The 25,449-nt window shown below is 43.9% G+C and overlaps 2 protein-coding genes across 5 annotated transcripts; one reads left to right on the forward strand and one right to left on the reverse strand.

Moving 5' to 3' along the window:
* Positions 1-8,289, forward strand: angptl6 (angiopoietin like 6). 4 transcript variants are annotated; one of them, XM_004918821.4, is made up of 8 exons: positions 1-231; positions 330-461; positions 1,818-2,012; positions 3,731-4,355; positions 4,475-4,667; positions 6,136-6,329; positions 6,825-7,095; positions 7,756-8,289. In XM_004918821.4, exons 4-8 carry the CDS (start codon positions 3,774-3,776, stop codon positions 7,941-7,943), a joined length of 1,428 nt encoding a protein of 475 aa, XP_004918878.1. In that variant the 5' UTR covers positions 1-231; positions 330-461; positions 1,818-2,012; positions 3,731-3,773; the 3' UTR covers positions 7,944-8,289. The 4 variants fall into 4 exon arrangements, with proteins under 4 accessions (XP_004918878.1, XP_004918879.1, XP_002934385.1 ...); XM_004918822.4 differs by lacking the exon at positions 1,818-2,012; XM_002934339.5 differs by lacking the exon at positions 330-461.
* Positions 8,290-8,371: 82 nt separating this feature from the next.
* On the reverse strand, positions 8,372-22,465 carry shfl (shiftless antiviral inhibitor of ribosomal frameshifting). Its single transcript, NM_001097193.1, is given in 9 exon segments — positions 8,372-9,649; positions 9,977-10,125; positions 11,564-11,667; positions 13,517-13,672; positions 15,101-15,127; positions 15,207-15,248; positions 15,406-15,455; positions 17,221-17,356; positions 22,323-22,465. Coding segments are annotated over 9 exon segments (915 nt in total). The 5' UTR covers positions 22,353-22,465; the 3' UTR covers positions 8,372-9,428.
* Positions 22,466-25,449: the final 2,984 nt, after the last annotated feature.

The raw sequence follows: 25,449 nt of genomic DNA on the forward strand, positions 1-25,449 counted from the left end.
CAGTAACAAGACATGCAGTTCTGTGGGGACAGTGCGCTGGCGTGAGTGTGACACCCATACAAATTGGCACATTCCTGCATATTGGGGGGGTGTCAGGCTTAGAGATTACAGTTCATTATACAGCAGCCGCCAATCCTAAATAAACAGTCTCTCCCTCCCTCTCCGGCTCAGTCCCATCCCAGGGAGCATCCATGGAATAGATTCCTGCCTTTGCCTCTACACAGCGACCAGGTAAGGGATTTTCCTTTAACAGGAAAAAAACCTTTTAGAACTTTCTCTCTCTAAACTGAAAGATCTAAATTCAGTGTTTTCTTCTTTCCTATATCCAGCTCAGTTACCCAGTGCATATATAAAGTGAAATTATTCAACGAAGTAACATATTTACAGACTGTGCCTGGCCAAACTGTAAACCCAACTTGGATTCTGGAAATTGTAGTTCTACCAGAACTGGAGGGTCACAGGTTGGTTATCACTGAAGAATATTACATTTAAAACAATACCAAGTTGTGTCAGTTGAAGTTATAGCAATTATATTTTGATGCTGAGAGGTCCTTTTGATGTTGGGGGGGCTTTCTTCACCTCACCTATAACACCCCTATTGCCCTGCAGTAATGGATATACGTGATTCCAGGACTGCAGTGTCTGCTTTGGGTGACTGATGTATGGTTTCAGTTTTTATGTATCCAGGATTTGGGGTCCCCGGATTTTGCTGCAGGGACCAGTAGTCGTTGCAGTTCCTGATACCATCCATCCTCTACCTCTAAAGTACAGTTCATAAGGGATTTTGAGTTGTAAAGCAAATGGAGCTGAGGGGTCTAATAAAAACAACAAGAGTATGACAAAATGTATACACTATACACATAATTAGACACATGTACATCCTATTCTAACGCTAAGGGGATATGTACTCTTTGGGTTGGAGAAGAAAATGGCTACTGAGCAGTTAGGGGTTAATTTCTCAATTCACCCCTGTGCCTGCAGAGGTTCTTAACCTTGTGGTGTAAACAACTCCGACCCCTCTGGACCTGTGAGCAGGATGCAGCTCCTTTACCCGGGCCTGGCGACTGTCACGTTATCTTGTATCTGTCAGCCATGATGCCTTTCTGCACTTGCATTCCTTACTAATTTGCCCTGTAATGTGAGGGGTGCTGAGAATGTTGTTTGCAGAAGATCTAAAATAGCAGTTTGTATGTTGAGCCCTAGCAGTGATGTTGGAGTAGTACAGGTCCACATGTGCCTAGGGGCAGGGGTAGAGCTATACGAAAGGACTCTCCAAGCAGTTGGCTCTTGTATATGGTGCTCTTTGATGCCTTATTGTTAATAATAGGAGCAGGGGGCAAGAAGGTCCCAGTATGCACCCAGAATAACATTGATATTAGGTTTCCTCCTGTGGGTCCAAGCTCATGCCTGACATAAATAAGGTGGATTAACAGCTACATTAGCAAAACAGAAGTAACAATAACCCTAATTAATCTAGCCTCTCAATAGATTGGCTTTCACCCAGGCCATGGCCTTCAGCAGCCAAATAAATATAAGTTAGAGTTGGGGAGTCATAACTGGTAATTAACCTTGTTGGGTCTCATAAAGAAAACAAGCACAGTGTAAAAACATACCTCAGACATGATTGTTTTCAAATCCAGGAATTTAATAACGCACCCCTGGCCCTGTAGCACATATTTTCCACTGGTAGCATATACACAGATATTATAGCAGTTCCAAAAAGCAATGTAATATTTCTAACCACAAGCACCAGCCCTGACATTCTTGGATCCGACATATTTCCACTCTCCACAGCAAAATTCTCTTTCTGCTTTTAGATGTTCCTTGCTCTTCTGGGAAATAGTTGTAGGGGTTGAGACTGAAACTGTAGCAAGAACCTAAATGCAGCTACCGATTGGCTGTACTAAAATAAGCAAGAAAATACCCCAAACAGTGTAAAACCATTGTGGAACTTCTTGCTGGGAACAAGAGCAACAAGTTATAAGAAGAAGGAGAAGGAAGACCCTACCTAGGTACGTGCATATATCAAAAAGTCTTCACTGAGATAAGGATATAGGATTATTGTAGAGCAAACATTAAAAAAAATAGTGGGCTGAGCAGCCTGCTAAATACAGTTGATAGAGTCCAGCTGCCATGTTTAATCCATGGATCTACAGATACTGTCCCTCAGTTCAACTTTTTTCAGGTTCCCCGAAGGAAGCATCATCAGGTTTCTTGGCCCCACGCTCTCTCAAAACAATCCATTTTTGACTCAAGCTGAAAAACTATATGAAACATAAACACTGTTTACCATTATGTCCTACAAAGTGTATTAATCTACATCCTATCTGTTGGAATGAAGCCAATTCAAGTAATGAGCAGGGTTGCGGGAAGAATGTGTGCGAATGCACAGTGTCTTAGAGAGTCATAGATGAAAACAATAGTCACATGATGGTGGCGGTCTACCCAAGTGTTTACTTAGAACCCAAATATTTCAACGTAATGGTACTCCCAGGATTACCAGCATTATAGATTGTAAGCTCTTTTGGGCAGGGCCCTCTTCACCTCTTGTATCGGTTATTGATTGCTTTATATGTTACTCTGTATATCCAATGTATGTAACCCACTTATTGTACAGCGCTGCGGAATATGTTGGCGCTTTATAAATAAATGTTAATGTTAATGTTATAGTGAAAGGGTCTATTATACGTAATGACTTTATCATCAGTAGTGTGAGACCACATTACTATTACTTATATGGTATACACTAGTCCTTCATTTGTTGTATGATAAATTAAAATACCAATAGTATTTAGGTTTCCAGACAGTAGGACTGAGTGTATAGAAGAAGGTAGGGAAGGACTCTTATAGAGAGAGCACAAGTGAATGAGTTGTCATGTAAGTAGGGCCTGACCAAATATAGGTTTGCAAGGGGGATCATGAACCTTAAAACTACACTAATGTGTGGATTTGTATTAATGTTTGCACCAAATTCTTATATAAACCAATTTTACCCAAACCCAGCCTTCTGGACTCCAGATGTTTATTTCTCTTTTTAACTTCTACCATTTTCTACCTTCCTTCTATGAAACCCTATATATTAGTACTAAAAGCTGACTTGAGGTGATGGTGGAGCATTCCAAAGCACTCTGCTTATAATGAATCTTGGAGGCAAAGTCACCACCCCTCCTGTCATTTTGATTATTTGATGTAGATGGATTTCTGAGCTGATAGTCACCTACTGGCTGATCATTAATCAGGATACACTGTATAAGTTTGCTACTGGATAAGGATACTAAATCAAATGTTCCTCATATAAATAAATATATGGATATTAGATATAGATATACGGTAGGACAGTGAGTAGCATGTCTGCCTTGGATCCCTGGGGTCCTGAGTTTGATTCTGGCTTCTGTAATATCTGCACGTAGTTTGTATATTCTAATTGTGTCTGTTTGGATTTCCTTAAGGTACTCAGGTTTCTTCCCACACTCCAAAAACATACAGAAGGGTTAATTTACTCCTGATAAAACTGACCATAATATGTATGAACATAATAATATCTGTATGAATATGATGGGAACTGTAGATTGTAAGCTGGGCAGGGACTGGTGTGAATAAATATCTCTAAAACACTACAGAAATGTGTTGGAGCTATATACTGTAAATACCAGAAATATTGTACAGGTATGTATTGAAGAATTATCATGATCACATTCTTCTCATAATCCTCTGTTGTATTCATTTACAGTTGTCACATAAGATCTCCCTAGATTGTGTGCCCATCATAAAGAATGAACTTGTTTTGGCTCCTTATGCTGATGGTGGCACCTTTGCTTGGCCATTTTCAGCAAACCACCGATAATTCAGAAAGCAGTGAAGTACCCCAGTCTAGATGCACTTACACCTTTGTGGTACCGCAGCAGAAAATGAGTGGTGCTGTCTGCATCAGTACAGGAAGGGTTCCCATTTCACTGGGTGTAAACAAAAGCGAGGTGCAGGTATTAAGGGAAGAGCTTAGTCGCCAGCAGACTGAGATTGAAGAACTTAAAAAGCTAGCTGAAGTAGACCATGATGTGGTCATGGAAATGGAACAACTCCGCAAAGAAAACAGGAACATGGGTTCCAGGCTCAGCAACCTTCAAACTCAGCTCTTCCATGAGATTCTGCAGAAAAAAAATGAGTCAACAGAAGTCTCCAAGGGGGAGGAGAGAGAATTGAATACTACTTCTGAAGTGCTAAAGTTGGCAACCAAGTACAAAGAACTCCAGGAAAAATACAACTTCCTGTCATCCTTAATTAACAATCAGAGTGCAACCATAGCTCGTTTAGAAGAACTCTGCCAACAGAATAATCTTCAACAGCAAGCTGGCCAGGTGAGAGTACGTTAAGCCAGAACTTCTTAAAACATTATGTTCAATGAGTTTTCTCAAGTAAATCATACAACCTAACTTGACCTCTTGACTGTTATAATGACTTTTTTTTATTCTTAAAGAATCCTGCACAGTCAGTATTGACAAGTGGTTCCCCCAGTGGCTCAGACGCCAGACAGAAACATAGTGCTGGAATACAGGCAGATCAAATGGAAATCACTTTGGACAAGAAGAAAGTTTCTCCAGTCGCACAAGGCCCTGCTCAGACAACCAGTTTACCTTCTGTGGTAATAACAGAGGCCGCTGAGTCATTAGGTGCTTACACATAACCAAGTAATCTGTGGGTTATGGGGAATGTTGGGTGAAAGCAAGGCTGAAACTAGTTACAGGTATATGTTAGAGCTGAAAAGGGCACAATATATAAAAGTGAGGTTTCAGTATCAAATTCAAATGTTTTATATACATATTATAAAAAGGTTACACTGTATGTCCTGAAGTATGCGGACAATAAACTACCAACATGAAGTTGTTCCTGTATCTGCAGCTAAAACACCTTTACCTTCTACTATTCCACTAGATCAGGGGTCTCCACTACTACTTTCTACTAATCCACTAGATCAGTGGTCTCCACAACTACTTTCTACTATTTCACTACATCAGTGGTCTCCTCTACTACTTTCTACTATTCCACTAGATCAGTGGTCTCCACTACTACTTTCTACTAATCCACTAGATCAGTGGTCTCCTCTACTACTTTCTACTATTCCACTACATCAGTGGTCTCCAATACTACTTTCTACTATTCCACTAGATCAGTGGTCTCCAATACTACTTTCTACTATTCCACTAGATCAGTGGTCTCCACAACTACTTTCTACTATTTCACTTCATCAGTGCTCTCCACAACTACTTTCTACTATTCCACTAGATCAGTGGTCTCCAATACTACTTTCTACTATTCCACTAGATCAGTGCTCTCCACAACTACTTTCTACTATTCCACTAAATCAGTGTTCCCCAACCAGTGACTCTGGAGCAACATGTTGCTCACCAACCCCTTGAATGTTGCTCCCAGGGGCCCCAAAGTAGGTGCTTATTTTTGAATTCCTGGCTTGGAGGCAAGTTTGATTGCATAAAAACCAGTTGTACTGCCAAACAGAGCCTCCTGTAGGCTGCTAGTCCCCATAGGGGCTACCAAATAACCAACCACAGCCCTTATTTGTTACCACCAGGTACATTTTTAATGCTTGTGTTGCTCCCTGACTTTTAACATTTGAATGTGGCTTACAGAGGAAAAAAAAAGTTGGGGATCCCTGCACTAGATGATTTGCTTTATATGTAAGATCTGGCACTGATGTTGAGCCATCAGCCCCAGCTTCCAATTCATCCCACAGGTGTTTGGTTGGGTCCAGGTCAAGGCTTTCTGCAGGCCAATCAAATTCTTCCTCTCCAATCTCTGCAAACTAGTTGTGTAAGGACATTTTTTTTTTTTTTTTTTACACAGAGGCAGGAAAGGGACTTCCCAAAATGTTTGGAAGCACAGAATTGTCCATAAAGTCATTGTATAATGTAGTGGCATGATGGGTGTGGCTTAAATAGCCAATTCCAGTAATTACAAGTGGTGCCCATACATTTTTGCCCTATAGTATATGATGAATGTTCATTATCAAGAGCTAACTACAATACTTCATTCACTACTTTAATGGAGCAGAAGAGTTAAATATGTGAAAGTGAGAAGATCAAAGTAGTACATGTAATGTAGATGTGGCATCTTATTGGACAGGACCGTGGACCGACTGCCAGGATGCCCTGCGTGGAAATCAAAAGTCCAGCGGTATTTACTTGCTGAGGCCACATGGAGGGAACCAAGTGATGCAAGCATGGTGTGAGCAGGATCTCTCTGGTGGAGGGTGGACTGTCATCCAAAGGCGTCAAGATGGAACTACAAACTTTTTTACTAATTGGAATAGCTACAAGGTGAGTCCACCTTTTCTGGGTTACTAACTGTTAGGAAATTAACAGCACACCAAACCACCTCAGCCTTTCAAAAATAGGCAATTTGATATATATCAATAAATATTAATTCATGATTTAGACTACTGTAGGTTACTTATTTAGTTTTCTATTCGCCTGATTGGCCTAAAGAGATATGTAGGCAAAACATGTCAGTTTTGTGGTGAGCTAGAAAACCAATCATATATTACAAAAAAAAAAAACTGCCTATGAGGAATTCATTGTTTTCCTCCATTTAGATGAGTACGGTCTATCTACAATATTTATATAGAAGAACTGGTATAATCCATTGAATAGCTGTGGGTAAGTGTCTTATAGAGTAGTTTAAATGGCACCAAGGTTTAACATTGGCATTTCACAGCCCCCTTTGCACCTCGGTCACTCCATTGTACTAGTAGGAGAATTTGTCATAAAATTTTTGTCCCAGATTTCTTACCTTGTGCATCTCCCTCTTTGCAGCATGGATTTGGAAACCTTAATGGTGAATACTGGTTGGGTCTGGAAAATATTTACTGGTTGGCCAGCCAGGGAAGCTTCAAGCTCCTCATCATCATGGAAGACTGGCAGGGCCGTCATGCAAAAGCTGAATATGACTACTTTCGTCTGGAATCGGAGAGCGATTTCTATAGGTTGCGCCTTGGACATTACCGTGGCAACGCCGGGGACTCCCTCTCTTGGCACAGTGACAAACAGTTTAGCACCAATGACAAGGACAGGGACTCATACACAGGTGAGGTACAAGGCCACAGTTAGGGTTGGCAACTTTTTTGGAAGAAAAATACTTGCCCTCTAGTCTTCACCAAGGGTCATTTTTACCAATGAGGCAGATTCAATGCTGGCCAAGTGGCAACCCTATTCGTTATACAATGCATAGGCTGTGACCTTTGAAAGATAGGTGGTTATTCCTGCCAGTCATCCCCACTCTCAACTAGTAATATACTTCTACTAGGAGTTCTCTGATTTGTTGCAATGGGTTACCAGACCCGGAGCTAAGGATGTGTCGGTTATCTCATTTTTTGTTTATTTCTAACTTAGTAGAGATAAAAGGCATTCTAATCTCAAGTGTACTTGACTAGGGCCACCATCGGGGGGTGTCCAGTCAGGAGCCTATGGCAGAGCCATTGCAGAATATGGGCGAATCAGTTGTCCAGTTTCCTTTTTTTTTTTTTGCTAATTGGCCTGTTTTTATAGGGAACCCTATCTGTGTCAGGCATGTTATGTTGAACTATAACTTTCAGCATCTGAGGGATTCTGTAAATTGTAGTCCAACAAGTCCCTTTTTTTAATACCAACCTTGCCAATAAGTTTCCATGGGAATAAGTTATATTGATGACATTTCCCTGCAGTTATGATGCCCGCTAGAATTTCACTTCATCTTTTCTTTCTTAAGGTAACTGTGCCCATTTCCATAAGGGCGGCTGGTGGTACAACATGTGTGCCCACTCCAACCTCAATGGGATATGGTACCGGGGAGGCCATTACCGGAGCCGCTACCAAGATGGAGTGTATTGGGCTGAATTTCGCGGTGGTGCCTACTCTCTTAAGAAGGTGTCCATGATGATCAAACCAAATGTATAATGACTAGACTCACCCTGCACAGACATCAAGTAACCCTATGGCATGAAATAAGGCCTCAAAAAAGCGGATCTCTATTACCCCCAATGATATGGGATCACTTGACATCTCTGCTCTCTCACACACACACATACCCCCTTTAACATCTGTTTTCAATGGCTATTGATCTGATGCAAAAACCAGTGCAGGCTGCAGCAGTGTTAATTGGGCAAGTGCGATGTAGATACAGTATATGTGTGAGGTTTTAATAAGAGGGTGGGGGTAACCCTAGCACTGATCCATTGCTCAGGATCATCTTATAATGGTCATTGCCATGTATGTATAATAAAGAGTTTATATACACTGTAAATCCCATGTATCATCATTTTCCATATATGAATCTTTTATCTCTTTTCATGGTTTCAGATAAAGGTCAATCGAGTTTTCGAGTCTTATTTTTTTTTTTTTTTATTCTGAAAAATCTTTGCATTTCAGAAAAACACGTTAAGATAGCAAGAACAATTTTTTTTTTCAAATATATACATCTTCAAAAAAGAGAAACTGAAATGGAAAGTGACCCTTATAGGGGGCTTAAGTGCCAATGCTTTTTTTGCAGCAAAAGATGCAGACGCAAATCTGCTAAAAGCAATAAGTGCTACATTCATGTCTAACTCTGGCTTCTGCTACAGGCACCTAAATCAAGTGTCATTTTGAGAAGTAGGAGGAGTTTGACCAGAAGTGTAATAAGGAGGGGTTATATGGAACAATAGGAGGAGTTACATGGAGCAATAGGAAGAGTGATAGGGAGGAGTTATATGGAACAATAGGAGGAGTTAATTGGAGCAATAGGAGGAGTTATAGGGAGGGGTTATATGGAGCAATAGGAGGAGGTATAGGGAGGGGTTATATGGAGCAATAGGAGGAGTTATAGGGAGGAGTTATATGGAGCAATATGAGGAGTTATAGGGAAGGGTTATATGGAGCAATAGGAGGAGTTATAGGGAGGGGTTATAGATAGGAAATATCTGCAGCAACAAGGTCTATAGGGAAGGCTTACATGGAGAGCCAAGAGGACTTTGTGGAGCAGGATAAGGCTTTAAAGTAAAAGATTATATTGATAAATATATGGAGCAAATGAAGCTTTAAGACGAGTATGAAGTCCTGCTGGTGAAGGATATATGAAGTGTGAGTTGTATGGACCAGTTCTGGTTACTTGTGAAAAAGATTAAGGCACTATGGGAACGTAGTCCCTACACTTCTGCTGGCTAAGCCAATGTGACTCAGCTTTCGTCTGCACTAGGTACACTGATAAACTGAAATTACAGGAACTGAAATAGAAATGAGTATGTTCTAATCTGCAGCCAGGAGAGAGATAAGTATTAAACAGAAGCAAGCCAGTGGCCTACAGGTTATATGGAGAGGCTCTGACAGTGTTGGGCTTTGGTCTCGGTCTGGCCAAGCCACTCTCCACTTACGCTCGGCCAGCGGGTACCTAATAAACACGTGTCCTTAGCCATCACTGTCATCACTTCCCTCATCCTCTTCCTCCTCCTTGATATCGTCCAGTATGATGTCATCAATATCGTTTTCGGTCAGACTCCCTTGGCTCAGGCAGGTTGCTATGGTGGAGCCTGTACTGATGTGGGGCTCACTGGGGTGCAGCACTTTGGGGAGCTGGTTCATGATTCGGCTTTTTGGATGGGCGCACTGCAGGCCAGCAACGAAGGGTACTGCAAGGAGGGCATTAAAGAGATCAGAGTTGGCTATGGCTGTAAAGATTCACCAAATGAGTGGCCGATATGGCCATAAGCTAAAGTGGGCTGATCCAGTCATTCATTCCCAAGCCAATGGGATCCCAAATGGTCCTTTGGGGTAAAACTGCATCAACAGCCTGATGTGGTGAACCGTTGGCGGGCTTATGAGTTGGACCTATAAACACTGGCCATATTGGCATCTACTGTCAGACTGTGTATGGCCAGCTTAGAAGGACGTGCTTGGTAAATAGAGCCCACCCCTTGCAATATCTCTCCTTCCTCCCCCTGTGGAATCCTACTCACCTCTTCGGTTGTAACAATTTTCGGCTAAACAGCTGTGAGTATTGCGGGTTCGAGGGCCTTGGTTCCGGCGAGGTGGGAGGATACAGCTGGGCAGCACAGGGTTTCTACACACATAACACGGACTGCTGACTTCTATCTGCCCGAAACCCCTAGGGAAAAGACAGACAGAAATTAGAGAAGTAGCATAAGTCTGTATGGGAGGCACACCAACGTATCATAATGTCATCTATAGTATATATTCTATAATATATTCTTGTGCTGAGCCACAGAACATGCAAGGAAAACATAAGTGATTGACTCATGAAACTGATCAGGGAGGGAGCAGCCATCTTTGTACATAAGATTGGAAGCTCTTTCGAGCAGGACCCTTTTGGTCCTATTTATTATTCTGCAACCCTAGTTTGTTAATAACCCCTGTTTGTTAAAGGGGTGGTTCACCTTCACATCAGCTTTTAGTATGTTATAGAATTGCCTATTCTTAGCTACTTTTCAATTGGTCTTCCTGTTTTAGTTGTTATTGTTTTGTAATTATTTGCCTTCCTTTGCAGATTATTATTATTGATTATTATTATTTTGTATTAAGTATCTATCTATTTAGACCCTCCTCGGTTCACATTCCAATTTCTCTTTAAAACCACTGCCTGGTTGCTAGGTTAAATTGGACCCCAGCAATCAGATAGCTGCTGAAATGCCTTAGTATAAGTTGATCCCATCTAAGATATAATTACCCCTTATTGGGGCAGAACAGCCCTATTGGGTTTATTTCATGGTTAAATGATTCCCTTTTCTCTGTAATAATAAAACAGTACCTGTACTTGATCCCAACTAAGATATAATTACCCCTTATTGGGGGCAGAACAGCCCTATTGGGTTTATTTAATGGTTAAATGATTCCCTTTTTTCTGTAATAATAAAACAGTACCTGTACTTGATCCCAACTAAGATATAATTACCCCTTATTGGGGGCAGAACAGCCCTATTGGGTTTATTTAATGGTTAAATGATTCCCTTTTTTCTGTAATAATAAAACAGTACCTGTACTTGATCCCAACTAAGATATAATTACCCCTTATTGGGGGCAGAACAGCCCTATTGGGTTTATTTAATGGTTAAATGATTCCCTTTTTTCTGTAATAATAAAACAGTACCTGTACTTGATCCCAACTAAGATATAATTACCCCTTATTGGGGGCAGAACAGCCCTATTGGGTTTATTTAATGGTTAAATGATTCCCTTTTCTCTGTAATAATAAAACAGTACCTGTACTTGATCCCAACTAAGATATAATTACCCCTTATTGGGGGCAGAACAATCTTATTAGGTTTCATTAATGTTTAAATGATTTTTTAGGAGACTTAAGGTATGAAGATCCAAATTACGGAAAGACCCCTTATCAGGAATGCCCTTGGTCCCAAGCATTCAGGATAATGGGTCCAGTTGGGTCCAGTCCCTGTACCAGAAAGTGCCCTGTGTGCTGTTTCCCTAAAGAAGGATGAGGCTACAGAGATAAAAGCAAAGGGAGAGATGAAAGGGAAGAGGAGTGTAGGGCCCACGTAGGGTGCAATTAGGGAAAGGGGCCACTTTACCTAAACATGCGCCTGCAGACGGGGCAGTGGTACTCTGCGATCCCCCACATCTTGTTTTCGGGTACCGGGTCGAACTTCTTTCGACATCTATGACACCGGGACACCTAGAATGGGACTGAGGCTTAGTTTAACATGCAAATACAATTCTATAAAGCTTGACTACCACTCTGCTGAATGAATTGTTCCCTTACTAAAAAATAAACTTCCATTGATTTCCATATGATACCTCAAGGCCCGGACAGGCAATCTGTGGGTTCTGGCCAATGCCAGAGGGGCTGCTGTAAGGTGCCATAGACACTCACTATTTATTGGGCCTATGGGGGGGCTGTTTGGGCCTCTGTGTACTGAAAATCAGGCCCGGACTGGCAATCTGTGGGTTCAGGCAAACGCCAGAGGGTCTGCTGTAAGGTGCCATAGACACTCACTATTTATTGGGCCTATGGGGGGCTGTTTGGGCCTCTGTGTACTGAAAATCAGGCCCGGACTGGCAACCTGTGGGTTCAGGCAAATGCCAGAGGGGCTGCTGTAAGGTGCCATAGACAGTCACTATTTATTGGGCAGGTAGGGGGTGTTTGGGCCTCTGTACTGAAAATCAGGCCCGGACTGGCAATCTGTGGGTTCAGGCAAATGCCAGAGGGGCTGCTGTAAGATGCCATAGACACTCACTATTTATTGGGCCTATGGGGGGCTGTTTGGGCCTCTGTGTACTGAAAATCAGGCCCGGACTGGCAACCTGTGGGTTCAGGCAAATGCCAGAGGGGCTGCTGTAAGGTGCCATAGACACTCACTATTTATTGGGCCTATGGGGGGCTGTTTGGGCCTCTGTGTACTGAAAATCAGGCCCGGACTGGCAACCTGTGGGTTCAGGCAAATGCCAGAGGGGCTGCTGTAAGGTGCCATAGACAGTCACTATTTATTGGGCAGGTAGGGGGTGTTTGGGCCTCTGTACTGAAAATCAGGCCCGGACTGGCAATCTGTGGGTTCAGGCAAATGCCAGAGGGGCTGCTGTAAGGTGCCATAGACAGTCACTATTTATTGGGCAGGTAGGGGGTGTTTGGGCCTCTGTACTGAAAATCAGGCCCGGACTGGCAATCTGTGGGTTCTGGCAAATGCCAGAGGGGCCGCTTGGCTAAGGAGACTAGGCAGACTAGACAGTCTGTATTTAGCTGGGGGTCTGCTCCCTGCCTAGCTTTGTGTTAACAAAATTAAGCTCAAAGATCTGAATACAGAGAAGCTGGCAGCTCTGCATTCACAAGGGATGGGCTGGGGGGCCACATAGGCAGTAAGGACAGCAGAACTGCACTTATGCACCTGATCTGCAGCCTTTATACATAACCCTCACATCTCTTGTGTCTCCACACATTCCTGGCTGATCTGGTCCCTCCGCCCATTCCCACTGCTGTTTCCATGGCATTCCATCCTTGAAATCGTCCATAGGGAACACTCCATAGGGAACACTCTCTCAACCTCTTCAGAACTAAACTCCCTCTCGGGGCACTGGCATAATATCTGATTCAGTCCTGGCACTTAAGAGGCTAGATCTTTGTTTTAAAATTCTCGAGCGCCAGCCATGGCAGACATAGGGCTCCATTTAACCCAGAAATGGAAAATCTACAGCACTGGCATGTTAGTACTTCTATGTCAGCTCCATTGATCCTATGACCTACGGCACTTAGGGGTTGAAGGTTTTACTACCAACATCACAGTAGTGTCGCACAGATACCCTGATTGCCCCACCCCAGTGGGGAGTCACAGTTACCCATAGTTCACCAACTACCCGTCTTTAAATGAAAAGAGCGCAGTACATTTCTGTCACTCCCCACGGGGGGCGGGTACAGGTTGGTTCGGCCACAGTGTGGCATAAGCCTAGGGCATCACATCAGCATTAGTCTCCCCTATGCCGGATGCTGTCTGTGCGCATGTGATGGTGAAGCAGGTACAGCCAACACGCACCTCTTTTCTCTGTGGGACTCTCCTCCACCATACGAAATCGCACTCTTTGCAAGCGAACTGTCTGTCTCGGGAGGGGATGCGGTTCTCTGCTGCATCATTAAACATCTTCAGGTTCTTCTCAGTCAGAGGGAGGGTGTTCATCCTCTTGGCTAAATCCTAAGGAAGATCAAGAACATTTGGGGAGCAATAATGTCCCGTAGCTCCCTCCTGTCTGTGTCACTGTATCACCCTGCAGTGGGAGGGGCAGATTCCATGTCCCATAGCCCCCTCCTGTCTGTGTCACTGTATCACCCTGCAGTGGGAGGGACAGACTCCATGTCCCATAGCCCCCTCCTGTCTGTGTCACTGTATCACCCTGCAGTGGGAGGGACAGACTCCGTGTCCCATAGCCCCCTCCTGTCTGTGTCACTGTATCACCCTGCAGTGGGAGGGGCAGACTCCGTGTCCCATAGCTCCCTCCTGTCTGTGTCACTGTATCACCCTGCAGTGGGAGGGGCAGATTCCATGTCCCATAGCCCCCTCCTGTCTGTGTCACTGTATCACCCTGCAGTGGGAGGGACAGACTCCATGTCCCATAGCCCCCTCCTGTCTGTGTCACTGTATCACCCTGCAGTGGGAGGGACAGACTCCATGTCCCATAGCCCCCTCCTGTCTGTGTCACTGTATCACCCTGCAGTGGGAGGGACAGACTCCGTGTCCCATAGCCCCCTCCTGTCTGTGTCACTGTATCACCCTGCAGTGGGAGGGGCAGACTCCGTGTCCCATAGCCCCCTCCTGTCTGTGTCACTGTATCACACTGCAGTGGGAGGGACAGACTCCGTGTCCCATAGCCCCCTCCTGTCTGTGTCACTGTATCACCCTGCAGTGGGAGGGGCAGACTCCGTGTCCCATAGCTCCCTCCTGTCTGTGTCACTGTATCACCCTGCAGTGGGAGGGACAGACTCCGTGTCCCATAGCCCCCTCCTGTCTGTGTCACTGTATCACCCTGCAGTGGGAGGGGCAGACTCCGTGTCCCATAGCTCCCTCCTGTCTGTGTCACTGTATCACCCTGCAGTGGGAGGGACAGACTCCGTGTCCCATAGCCCCCTCCTGTCTGTGTCACTGTATCACCCTGCAGTGGAAGGGACAGACTCCGTGTTCCATAGCCCCCTCCTGTCTGTGTCACTGTATCACCCTGCAGTGGGAGGGACAGACTCCATGTCCCATAGCTCCCTCCTGTCTGTGTCACTGTATCACCCTGCAGTGGGAGGGACAGACTCCATGTCCCATAGCCCCCTCCTGTCTGTGTCACTGTATCACCCTGCAGTGGGAGGGACAGACTCCATGTCCCATAGCCCCCTCCTGTCTGTGTCACTGTATCACCCTGCAGTGGGAGGGACAGACTCCGTGTCCCATAGCCCCCTCCTGTCTGTGTCACTGTATCACCCTGCAGTGGGAGGGACAGACTCTGTGTCCCATAGCTCCCTCCTGTCTGTGTCACTGTATCACCCTGCAGTGGGAGGGATTGTTGGAGCTATGGCATTATAATGTAGGTAGCCATGAGACGATAGGGGGAAGTCGTATAAGAAATAAAGAAATCCTCACCTTAATATCTTTGTCTTTGGGCATTTCCTAGGGAAAGAGAGAACAAGATTATGATGAGCCTGATGGAATTGGTACCTTTTGTGTAGCAAAATCTCTTTCATTTTACCTTTGCTTTTTGGTCATCACTCTTAATTTTGTTAATGACATTCTGGTTGGAGAAAAAGAGCACATGATTAATGGGAAGAGCAAAGTCCATGGCACCACCCAGGACCAACTGCTGCCCCTGCATATCTACCCTCCCCGCTACCCACTATCAGTACCCCTATGCCCCACTCCCTGCACGCAGACAACATAAGATTCCTTACTCTTGCAACAGGGTCATTTCTTAAATCATTTCTCACGTCAAGATCAGTATCTGAAACATAAAAACAATCTCAGTTCTGCGCGAGCAACAGTAGCTTGCAGCTGGGTTAAAAGCAAACAATTAGTTATAACAAGTACTTAGTAGTGAGCCCCCTGATACACGTGCGTAGGCAGAGGGGGAGCTCGGGACCATGGAGGTAGCGCTATCCTTTTAGGTTTTTTATTTTTTGGAATTTGCATATATCTATAATTCACATTATAGATATATAATAATAATGTAGGCTTCTTGCCTACTACTTACTAGCGTGTACCTGGGGTAGAAACATTTTCAGTCTGGGCGCACAAGGTGACAGCAGGCAGCTTCGAGGAGACTGAGACTGCATTAAGGGCAGCTGTTTCTAGAAGAAGCAGCATGTATAAGCAGTCTGTATCTAGGAAATTAAGAAAACTGTATGGAGAAGAAGCAGCCTGTACAGGTATGGGACCCGTTATCCAGAATGCTCGGGACCTGGGGATTTTTGGATCTCCTACCATAAGTCTGCTAATAAAATTATTTAAACAGTAATTAAACCCAATAGGATTGTTTTGGCTCCAATAAGGGGTAATTATATCTTAGTTGGGATCAAGTACAGGTGCTGTTTTATTATTACAGAGAAAATGGAATCATTTAACCATTAAATAAACCCAATAGGGCTGTTCTGCCCCAATAAGGGGTAATTATATCTTAGTTGGGATCAAGTACAGGTACTGTTTTATTATTACAGAGAAAATGGAATCATTTAACCATGAAATAAACCCAATAGGGCTGTTCTGCCCCCAATAAGGGGTAATTATATCTTAGTTGGGATCAAGTACAGGTACTGTTTTATTATTACAGAGAAAAGGGAATCATTTAACCATTAAATAAACCCAATAGGGCTGTTCTGCCCCCAATAAGGGGTAATTATATCTTAGTTGGGATCAAGTACAGGTACTGTTTTATTATTACAGAGAAAAGGGAATCATTTAACCATTAAATAAACCCAATAGGGCTGTTCTGCCCCCAATAAGGGGTAATTATATCTTAGTTGGGATCAAGTACAGGTACTGTTTTATTATTACAGAGAAAGGGAAATCATTTAACCATTAAATAAACCCAATAGGGCTGTTCTGCCCCAATAAGGGGTAATTATATCTTAGTTGGGATCAAGTACAGGTACTGTTTTATTATTAGAAAGAGGAGAAGCAGCCTGTACCTAAGAAATTAAGAAGCCTGTGTGGAAGAGAAGCAGCTTGTATCTAGGAAATTAAGAAGCCTGTGTGGAAGAGAAGCAGCCTGTATCTAGGAAATTAAGAAGCCTGTGTGGAAGAGAAGCAAAAAAAAAACTTGATTTTTAGAACCAGTCACTTTCAGACGCTGGTGGCCACACCATGAAAATGGCAGCACGTGGGCATCCAATGAGTGTACTCATACACTGCCCCTGCTGGTGTGCAACAAAAGGGCACCTGTGGGCACAAGGCATGTCTCAAACACTGTATTTACTACCTGCTTGAGGCATGCGTTGCATACAGGGCTCCCTTGCATTGCACCAGATTTGCCGACGAGAGCACAACCGCGCATTTTGCACAGGCGCCAAGTGAATAGTGCCCCATGAAGTAAAATTTTACCCCCCACACTTAGCATGCCAGCACTTGTGCCCATCAGAGGTTCCGTTTCACTAACTGCGCTAGACTGATCCGCAGCTAACTGTTGCATGGTTGCTATGCGTTGCCATACAGGGTAAAGATGTCCTCAATGCGCTTGTTCATTGGCACAGATGGAGCAGCTCCGTTCTTACCATTATCCATACACAATATGATGTACTTGCACACTTGGTCATGATTATTGGTGAATCTCCTCATTAACGCGACGGCTGTCTCCAGCGTGACTTTCCCGTGAAATTTCTCCCGAAACCGCCGGATGCTTTTCTCCAGCTGCAAACAGGGAAAGGAATATGAGCAAGTGACAGTGACAGTAGGACTACAGGCCCCAGTGCAGAAACTGAACCTGCCCCCCCCATAGTCTGCCCCCATCCCCGAAGATGTCCCTGCTAGGTTCCCTAGGTAGTTACACCACTGGCGAGTGAAAGAGACGCAAGTCACAAGGGACTGGACCGGTTCCCTTTGCTTTACTCACTTTCCACTAATAATAGTAGATTATTCTCCGTGGCAATATTTTTTTTTCCACCAAGGCCTTGCATACAGTGATCACATGAAGCAATCACGCAAGTCCTGCCCATTTATAAACACTGCTATCAAACCAGTAAGGCTACACGTGTCAGCAAACATTACTCCTATGTCAATGTTATTATCCTCTCGGCAGAACCAGAACAACCGGCATTCAATGCCTTACCTATAAAGGGATATCAAAGCAATCCCCCCCCCCCCAATCACTGTTTCTTAGCTGGGTTTTGTAACTTAATTACAACAATACCAATAATACAGTTGAGCTTTGGGTGGATATAAGGAAGACTGTGGTCAGACAGAGAACAATGGATTTTATTGCAAGGCTGAACCAATGCTCCTCTGCAGAAAACAAACAAGGGAAATAATAAAAGCAATGGTGGCTGTCTGGATTATAGTGCAGGGGGATACTTGGGAAATGGATCAAGCATTGTGGTTCTTGTCTGAGAAAAAAGTCCCCTGGGCTGGAAGAGTTTTAATGGTTTAAAGTGGACATATTGTGTAAAAATCAACATTGTGCCAATGAATTGTACTCATCTAAATACAGAAGGAATATGCTTTAAAAAGTAGTGTTTTGGGCTGATTTTTTTTTCTCCAAAAACCCTACTAGCCCCCCCCCCATCTGTTTCCTTTGGCAGGCTGTGCAGGGGGGCGGCGGCACTCAGCACTCTAGGATAGGAACCAATCAGCAGCTAGGCTGTCCTGATAAGGAACTGAAGCCTGTCTTTGCTTGTGTGACTGCAGGGCTGTGATTGGCTATCGGCACCCCTAGTGGTTTTTTCCTTTAGTCCTTCTTTAAAGAGATGGTTCACCTTAAAGTTAACTTTCAGTATGTTATAGAATGTCCTATACATAGCAGCTCTGCAGTTGGTCTTCATTATTTACTTTTTATAGATTTCGCATTATTTGCCTTTCTTTTCTACATCTTTCAAATGGGGGTCACTGACCCCCAGAAGCTAAAGAAACTATTGCTCTGTGAGGCTCCATTTTTACTGTTATTGTTACTTTTCATTCCCTATCTTTCTATCCAGTCCCTCACATATTCATATCCCATTCTCTCATTCAAACCGCTGCCTGGTTGCTATTGTAAACAAGGCCCTAGCAACCAGTTAGCTGATGAAATCCTATACTGAAGAGCTACAGAGCATAAAAGCTAAATAACTGAAAGACCAAAGGAAAACAAATGACACACTATACTAAAAGTTAAAGGTGAACTACCCCTTTAATGATTTGTCCTGATAGGGAACTGAAGCCTGTCTTTGCTTGTGTGACTGCAGGGCTGTGATTGGCTATCGGCAACCCTAGTGGTTTTTCCCTTTAGTCCTTCTTTAAAGAGATGGTTCACCTTTAAGTTAACTTTCAGTATGTTATAGAATGTCCTATACATAGCAGCTCTGCAGTTGGTCTTTATTATTTACTTTTTATAGATTTCGCATTATTTGCCTTTCTTTTCTACATCTTTCAAATGGGGGTCACTGACCCCCAGAAGCTAAAGAAACTATTGCTCTGTGAGGCTCCATTTTTATTGTTACTTTTTTATTCCTTATCTTTCTATCCAATCCCTCTCCTATTCATATCCCATTCTCTCATTCAAACCGCTGCCTTGTTGCTATTGTAAACAAGGCCCTAGCAACCAGATGGCTGATGAAATCCCATACTGAAGAGCTACAGAGAATAAAAGCTAAATAACTGAAAGACCAAAGAAAGATAAATGACACAGTCAAACTAAAAGTTAATTTAAAGGTGAACTACCCCTTTAATGTTTTGTTCTGCTTAGGACTCCTAAGGTGTGCGGCTTCACACTCACAGGCCACAAGCATTCTGGGTAACTAATTCCATACCTGTAGCTGACAGAACAAAGTGTTACATATATATATATATATTTACTTGGGTTAAGTGCAAGGGTAATTTTAATCATCACCCTTTGTGCCCTTTGTATCCCAGAGATCAATACTACACAAACAGAGTTCTGCGCTGTCAGGCAGTTTGCACTGGCCGTGACCACAATGTTTATTTGCTTTCAACTGGATTTGCTCCAGTGCCAAAAACATGACAGGCTGTTTGCATGTCACCCAGGGCACGGCAGTCACAAAAGAAAACCACAGCTCAGTATGTGGAGCTCTGAGTGTTTCCTTACACAAACAGCTCCCATGCTGGATCATATAGGGGAGGCCTGTACAGCCGGTTTGGAGAAACAGCACCCATGAACCTCGGTAGCACTTTCCCTATGGTGGTGGTTCCCATACTGGGCAGCTGGAGGGGCAGTTATAGCCAAGGCACAAGGAGCATTTGCTCCCTTCCCCACATCCAATGGGTTGGGGGGCAACATGTTGCCCACGAGCCACTGGTTGGGGATCACTGCCCTACAGTAACCAATGCTGGGCAGTACAATACCCTGATTGTAACCAACCCCTACAGTAACCAATGCTGGGCAGTACAATACCCTGATAATAACCAACCCCTACAGTAACCAATGCTGTGCAGTACAATACCCTGATAATAACCAACCCCTACAGTAACCAATGCTGGGCAGTACAATACCCTGATAATAACCAACCCCTACAGTAACCAATGCTGGGCAGTACAATACCCTGATAATAACCAACCCCTACAGTAACCAATGCTGGGCAGTACAATACCCTGATAATAACCAACCCCTACAGTAACCAATGCTGGGCAGTACAATACCCTGATGATAACCAACCCCCTACTGTAACCATTGCTGGGCAGTACAATACCCTGATTGTAACCAACCCCTACAGTAACCAATGCTGGGCAGTACAATACCCTGATAATAACCAACCCCTACAGTAACCAATGCTGGGCAGTACAATACCCTGATTGTAACCAACCCCTACAGTAACCAATGCTGGGCAGTACAATACCCTGATAATAACCAACCCCCTACTGTAACCAATGCTGGGCAGTACAATACCCTGATTGACAATCAGGGTATTGTACTGCCCAGCATTGGTTACTGTAGGGGTTGGTTACAATCAGTGATTGTAACCAACCCCTACAGTAACCAATGCTGGGCAGTACAATACCCTGATAATAACCAACCCCTACAGTAACCAATGCTGGGCAGTACAATACCCTCATTGTAACCAACCCCTACAGTAACCAATGCTGGGCAGTACTATACCCTGATAATAACCAACCCCTACAGTAACCAATGCTGGGCAGTACTATACCCTGATAATAACCAACCCCTACAGTAACCAATGCTGGGCAGTACAATACCCTGATAATAACCAACCCCTACAGTAACCAATGCTGGGCAGTACAATACCCTGATAATAACCAACCCCTACAGTAACCAATGCTGGGCAGTACAATACCCTGATAATAACCAACCCCTACAGTAACCAATGCTGGGCAGTACAATACCCTGATAATAACGGGCAGTACAATACCCTGATTGTAACAAACCCATACAGTAACCAATGCTGGGCAGTACAATACCCTGATAATAACCCACCCCTACAGTAACCAATGCTGGGCAGTACAATACCCTGATAATAACCAACCCCTACAGTAACCAATGCTGGGCAGTACAATACCCTGATAATAACCAACCCCTACAGTAACCAATGCTGGGCAGTACAATACCCTGATAATAACCAACCCCTACAGTAACCAATGCTGGGCAGTACAATACCCTGATAATAACCAACCCCTACAGTAACCAATGCTGGGCAGTACAATACCCTGATAATAACCAACCCCTACAGTAACCAATGCTGGGCAGTACAATACCCTGATAATAACCAACCCCTACAGTAACCAATGCTGGGCAGTACAATACCCTGATAATAACCAACCCCTACAGTAACCAATGCTGGGCAGTACTATACCCTGATAATAACCAACCCCTACAGTAACCAATGCTGGGCAGTACTATACCCTGATAATAACCAACCCCTACAGTAACCAATGCTGGGCAGTACAATACCCTGATAATAACCAACCCCTACAGTAACCAATGCTGGGCAGAACAATACCCTGATAATAACCAACCCCTACAGTAACCAATGCTGGGCAGAACAATACCCTGATAATAACCAACCCCTACAGTAACCAATGCTGGGCAGTACAATACCCTGATAATAACCAACCCCTACAGTAACCAATGCTGGGCAGTACAATACCCTGATAATAACCAACCCCTACAGTAACCAATGCTGGGCAGTACAATACCCTGATAATAACCAACCCCTACAGTAACCAATGCTGGGCAGTACAATACCCTGATAATAACCAACCCCCTACAGTAACCAATGCTGGGCAGAACAATACCCTGATAATAACCAACCCCTACAGTAACCAATGCTGGGATATTACCCACCCCCAGCTTATTATATTTGCCTGATTACAATCTTACAGTTCTTGCATCTGATTGTCAGCTCTACAGCCCAGGGATTGGGTAAGTGCTGTACAGTGAATATATCAGCACTATACAAATAAACATGAGTAAGAAGCCAGGATTCTGGGCTGCCAGCCTGTGTAGCTTAAGCCTCAGTATAATATATATATATATATAACTATGTCTGACACATACGATCTGACACCTGTAACATATCAGCTCTGGGTGTTGTGAAACCACAACTCTCACCGCCGCGCAAGTCGTGCTTCCCGGGGGCAGGCGGGGAGTTATAGTTCCGTGTGTTCCCCTGCAGCACAGACAGACCCCCAGCCCAGCACATGTATCACTCGCCTCCAGCTCCTCCTGCACATTCCCATCCATGCCGGCGGCTCGGTTCGGCACGTAGGAGCCCAGCTTGTAAGAGTCCAACTGGATCGCCTCCCCAGCACCGGCTCCCAAGGGCCACGGCTACTCTTTTTTTATCCTCTACTTTTGTTCCGGGTCCGCCTGCGGGAGGAGGGACAGAGGAGGGGAGTACGGTAGGGTGCGCGGCTAATGCAGTATTTACGGTAAGGAGAATTCGCTATCGGATTCAGAGAGACGCAGCGTGTAATTGTAGATCGCTTGTAATGGGTGCCGGATAGGGGAGCCTGGGGGGCTCCGGGTTATTACTAATACATGTAAATGGGAACTGTTAGCAGAATGATAGCAACACTGAAACCTGTAACCCTGTAATATAATAACGTACATAACTCATGTATATATATATATAAGTTTATTTATAAAGCGCTAGGAGGGTGCGCAGCGCAGTACAGTCTTACATTATACACACAGGGAGGGCAAGTGTTATAATAAGTACAATAAATAAGTATAAGTACACAGAGATTGCGTGCAATGTGGTATAAGATACATTAGGAAGGAGGTCTCTGGCCCATAGAGCTTACAATCTAATCTATATTACCAATATATCTCTAGACAGGTTATTCATTTGCCCAAACGTAGGTGGTGTGGGGGGGGTGAGTTTTTTGTTTGGGGGGGCTAAAGATGGCCGCACATATACAGTAATGTTACTGACTAGTGATGAGCGAATCCGTTTCGCTTCACCGGCAAATTCGCAAAACGTTAGCAAAATTCGCAAAACGTCTTTGTCGAGTGATTTTTTTGTTGTCCGCGTCTTTTTTTTGTCGGGCGCGCCCATTTTTTCGCAACCGGGCCCTTTTTTTAAGCATCTGCGCCTTTCTTTTGACACGACCGCGCCTATCTTGTCGCAACCATGCCCTTTTTTTAAGCATTCGCGCCTTTCTTTTGACACAACCGTGCCTATCTTGCCGCAACCACACCCCATTTTAAAGCGACCACGCCCTTTTTTGTCAGCCACTCCTATTTTGACACAACCACAAAAAAATTTTTGCCGCAGCGAATTTTCTCTGAAGTTTCGCAAAACAATTCGCCAATGGCGAAATACGTAAATTGGCTGTGAATTGATGCCTGGCGAAAAAAGTCGCTCATCACTATTACTGACATACGCAGAGCAGTCAGCGCACCGGCGAATATGTCCCCAATATGTCACGCACGCCCCCAGAAGTGACGCCACGCGCACGTGAAGAAAAGCCGCCGAAGCAGAAAAATTCTACCCGCGTGAAATTCACTGCAGGACATTGATGAGAGATGTGAGATTTTGGAAAAATGGGGGAGAGCCTTCCAAATCAGATAATTTCCAAAGAGATAGGGGGGTGGGGGGGGGTGGCAGCTCTGCTAATAAAGGGTGTAACAGAGTATAATTATAATTAATGTAATTAACTGGGTCTTTTACGTGCAACCGTATCTTACTAAACGCAGTGCTGGCTGGGGAAGTGAAAGAAGCCATTTTGAAACGCCTGTCATTGTTGGCAGTTACTTGCTTTGACTGAGACGCTTCTTCAGGAAATCTCTCTTTTTCTCTCTCTCTCTCACACTTCCGGAATCCTGTTACATGTCAGATCTGTACCTTTCATTTAAGCTCTGATTGGCTAAGGGTGAAGACACACGGAGCTACTAGTATCAGCTACTTGTCACGGCTACTAAAACAGACACTGATCATTTACTGATAACTGTCTCTACGTGTGTTTAGGGCTCTGGCACACGGGGGAGATTAGTCGCCCGCGATAAAACTCCCTGTTCGCGGGCGACTAATCTCCCCGAGTTGCCTACCCCTGCCATCCCACCGGCGAACATGTAAGTCGCCGGCGGGATGGCAGACGCGGCGGGGCGATTTCCGGAAATCGGCGAAAAAGACTCGCGAGTCTTTTTCGGCGATTTGCGCGAAATCGCGCCGCCGCGTCTGCCATCCCGCCGGCGACTTACATGTTTCTCTCTGGATGTCTACATGTTACAAGTTTAGAAAAGTGGGTGGGGCCAAGAACAGCCAATCAGATTTCACCTAAAGACTCCATATGTTTAAATTTAAACTGCTGCCGTTCATTAAATATTAATACTGAGGTCCCCAAACTTTGCAGAGTTAGGCACCAGGTAACTGCGGTTCAGAGTTAGAAAAATTGGGTGGAGCCACTAAGAGCCAATGAGATTTTAACTATTGATTTTCAATGGGAAAATTCAACCTGCTGCCTTACAGTATTAACACCAGGGTCACTAGGGGACTGCATTTTTAGGGTTTAAAAAGTGGGTGGAGCCACCAACAGCCAATCAGACTTGACCTATTGATTTTTTTTTGTTTGTTTAAATTTAAAATTCTGCCTTTCTCACACTATTTATGTCAGGGTTCCCAAACGTTACACAATCAGTCACTGGCTGACTACATATTCTAGGTTAGGGTTAAATGTTAAATGCTGTCATTCTCACACTATTTATACCAGGGTGCCCACTGTCTGTCACTGGGTGACTTCGACTCAAGGTTAGAAAAAGTGGGCGGAACCATTTGTACAATGGTTTTTACTAAATAACTGTGGCCCAAGGTTAGAGAAAGTGGGTGGAGCCAACAAAAGATCAGATTTCAACCCAACATGAAGTTTGTTCTCAAACTTCCCTTCCTAGTTGGTCTTTATTATTTATTTTGGATCATTTATTAATCATTTATTAATTATTTGCCTTCTTCTTCGGACTCTTTCCAGCTTTCAAATGGGGGTCACTGACCCCGGCAGAAAAAAATCTATTGTTCTGTGAGGCTACATATTGTTACTTTTTATTCTTTTTTTTCTGTTAATGTCCTCTCCTGTTCGAATATCAGTCTCAAATTACTCCCTGGTTGCTAAGATAATTTGGATCCCAGCAACCAGATAGCTGCTGAAAATCCAAACTGGAGAGATAAATAAATATAAAAGAAATAATGAAATATTATTTATAATATATTAAGATTATATAATATTATATAATTGATATAATTAAAAAAAAACTATAAATAATAAATTGCAAATTGTATTAGAATATTACTCTCTACATCATACTAAAAGTTAGCTCAGTAAAAGATTGGTCACTGTAATAG

This window comes from Xenopus tropicalis, chromosome 3, assembly GCF_000004195.4.
Source record: "Xenopus tropicalis strain Nigerian chromosome 3, UCB_Xtro_10.0, whole genome shotgun sequence".
In the NCBI taxonomy this organism is placed as follows: Eukaryota; Metazoa; Chordata; class Amphibia; order Anura; family Pipidae; genus Xenopus; species Xenopus tropicalis.

Bases quoted from the DNA above. Each gene is read 5' to 3' on its own strand.
- angptl6 (XM_004918821.4), top strand. From the start codon at position 3,774: ATGAACTTGTTTTGGCTCCTTATGCTGATGGTGGCACCTTTGCTTGGC. The intron at 4,356-4,474 runs GTGAGAGTACGT...TTATTCTTAAAG, and splicing joins TTCAACAGCAAGCTGGCCAG to AATCCTGCACAGTCAGTATT. The intron at 4,668-6,135 runs GTGCTTACACAT...CTTATTGGACAG, and splicing joins AGAGGCCGCTGAGTCATTAG to GACCGTGGACCGACTGCCAG.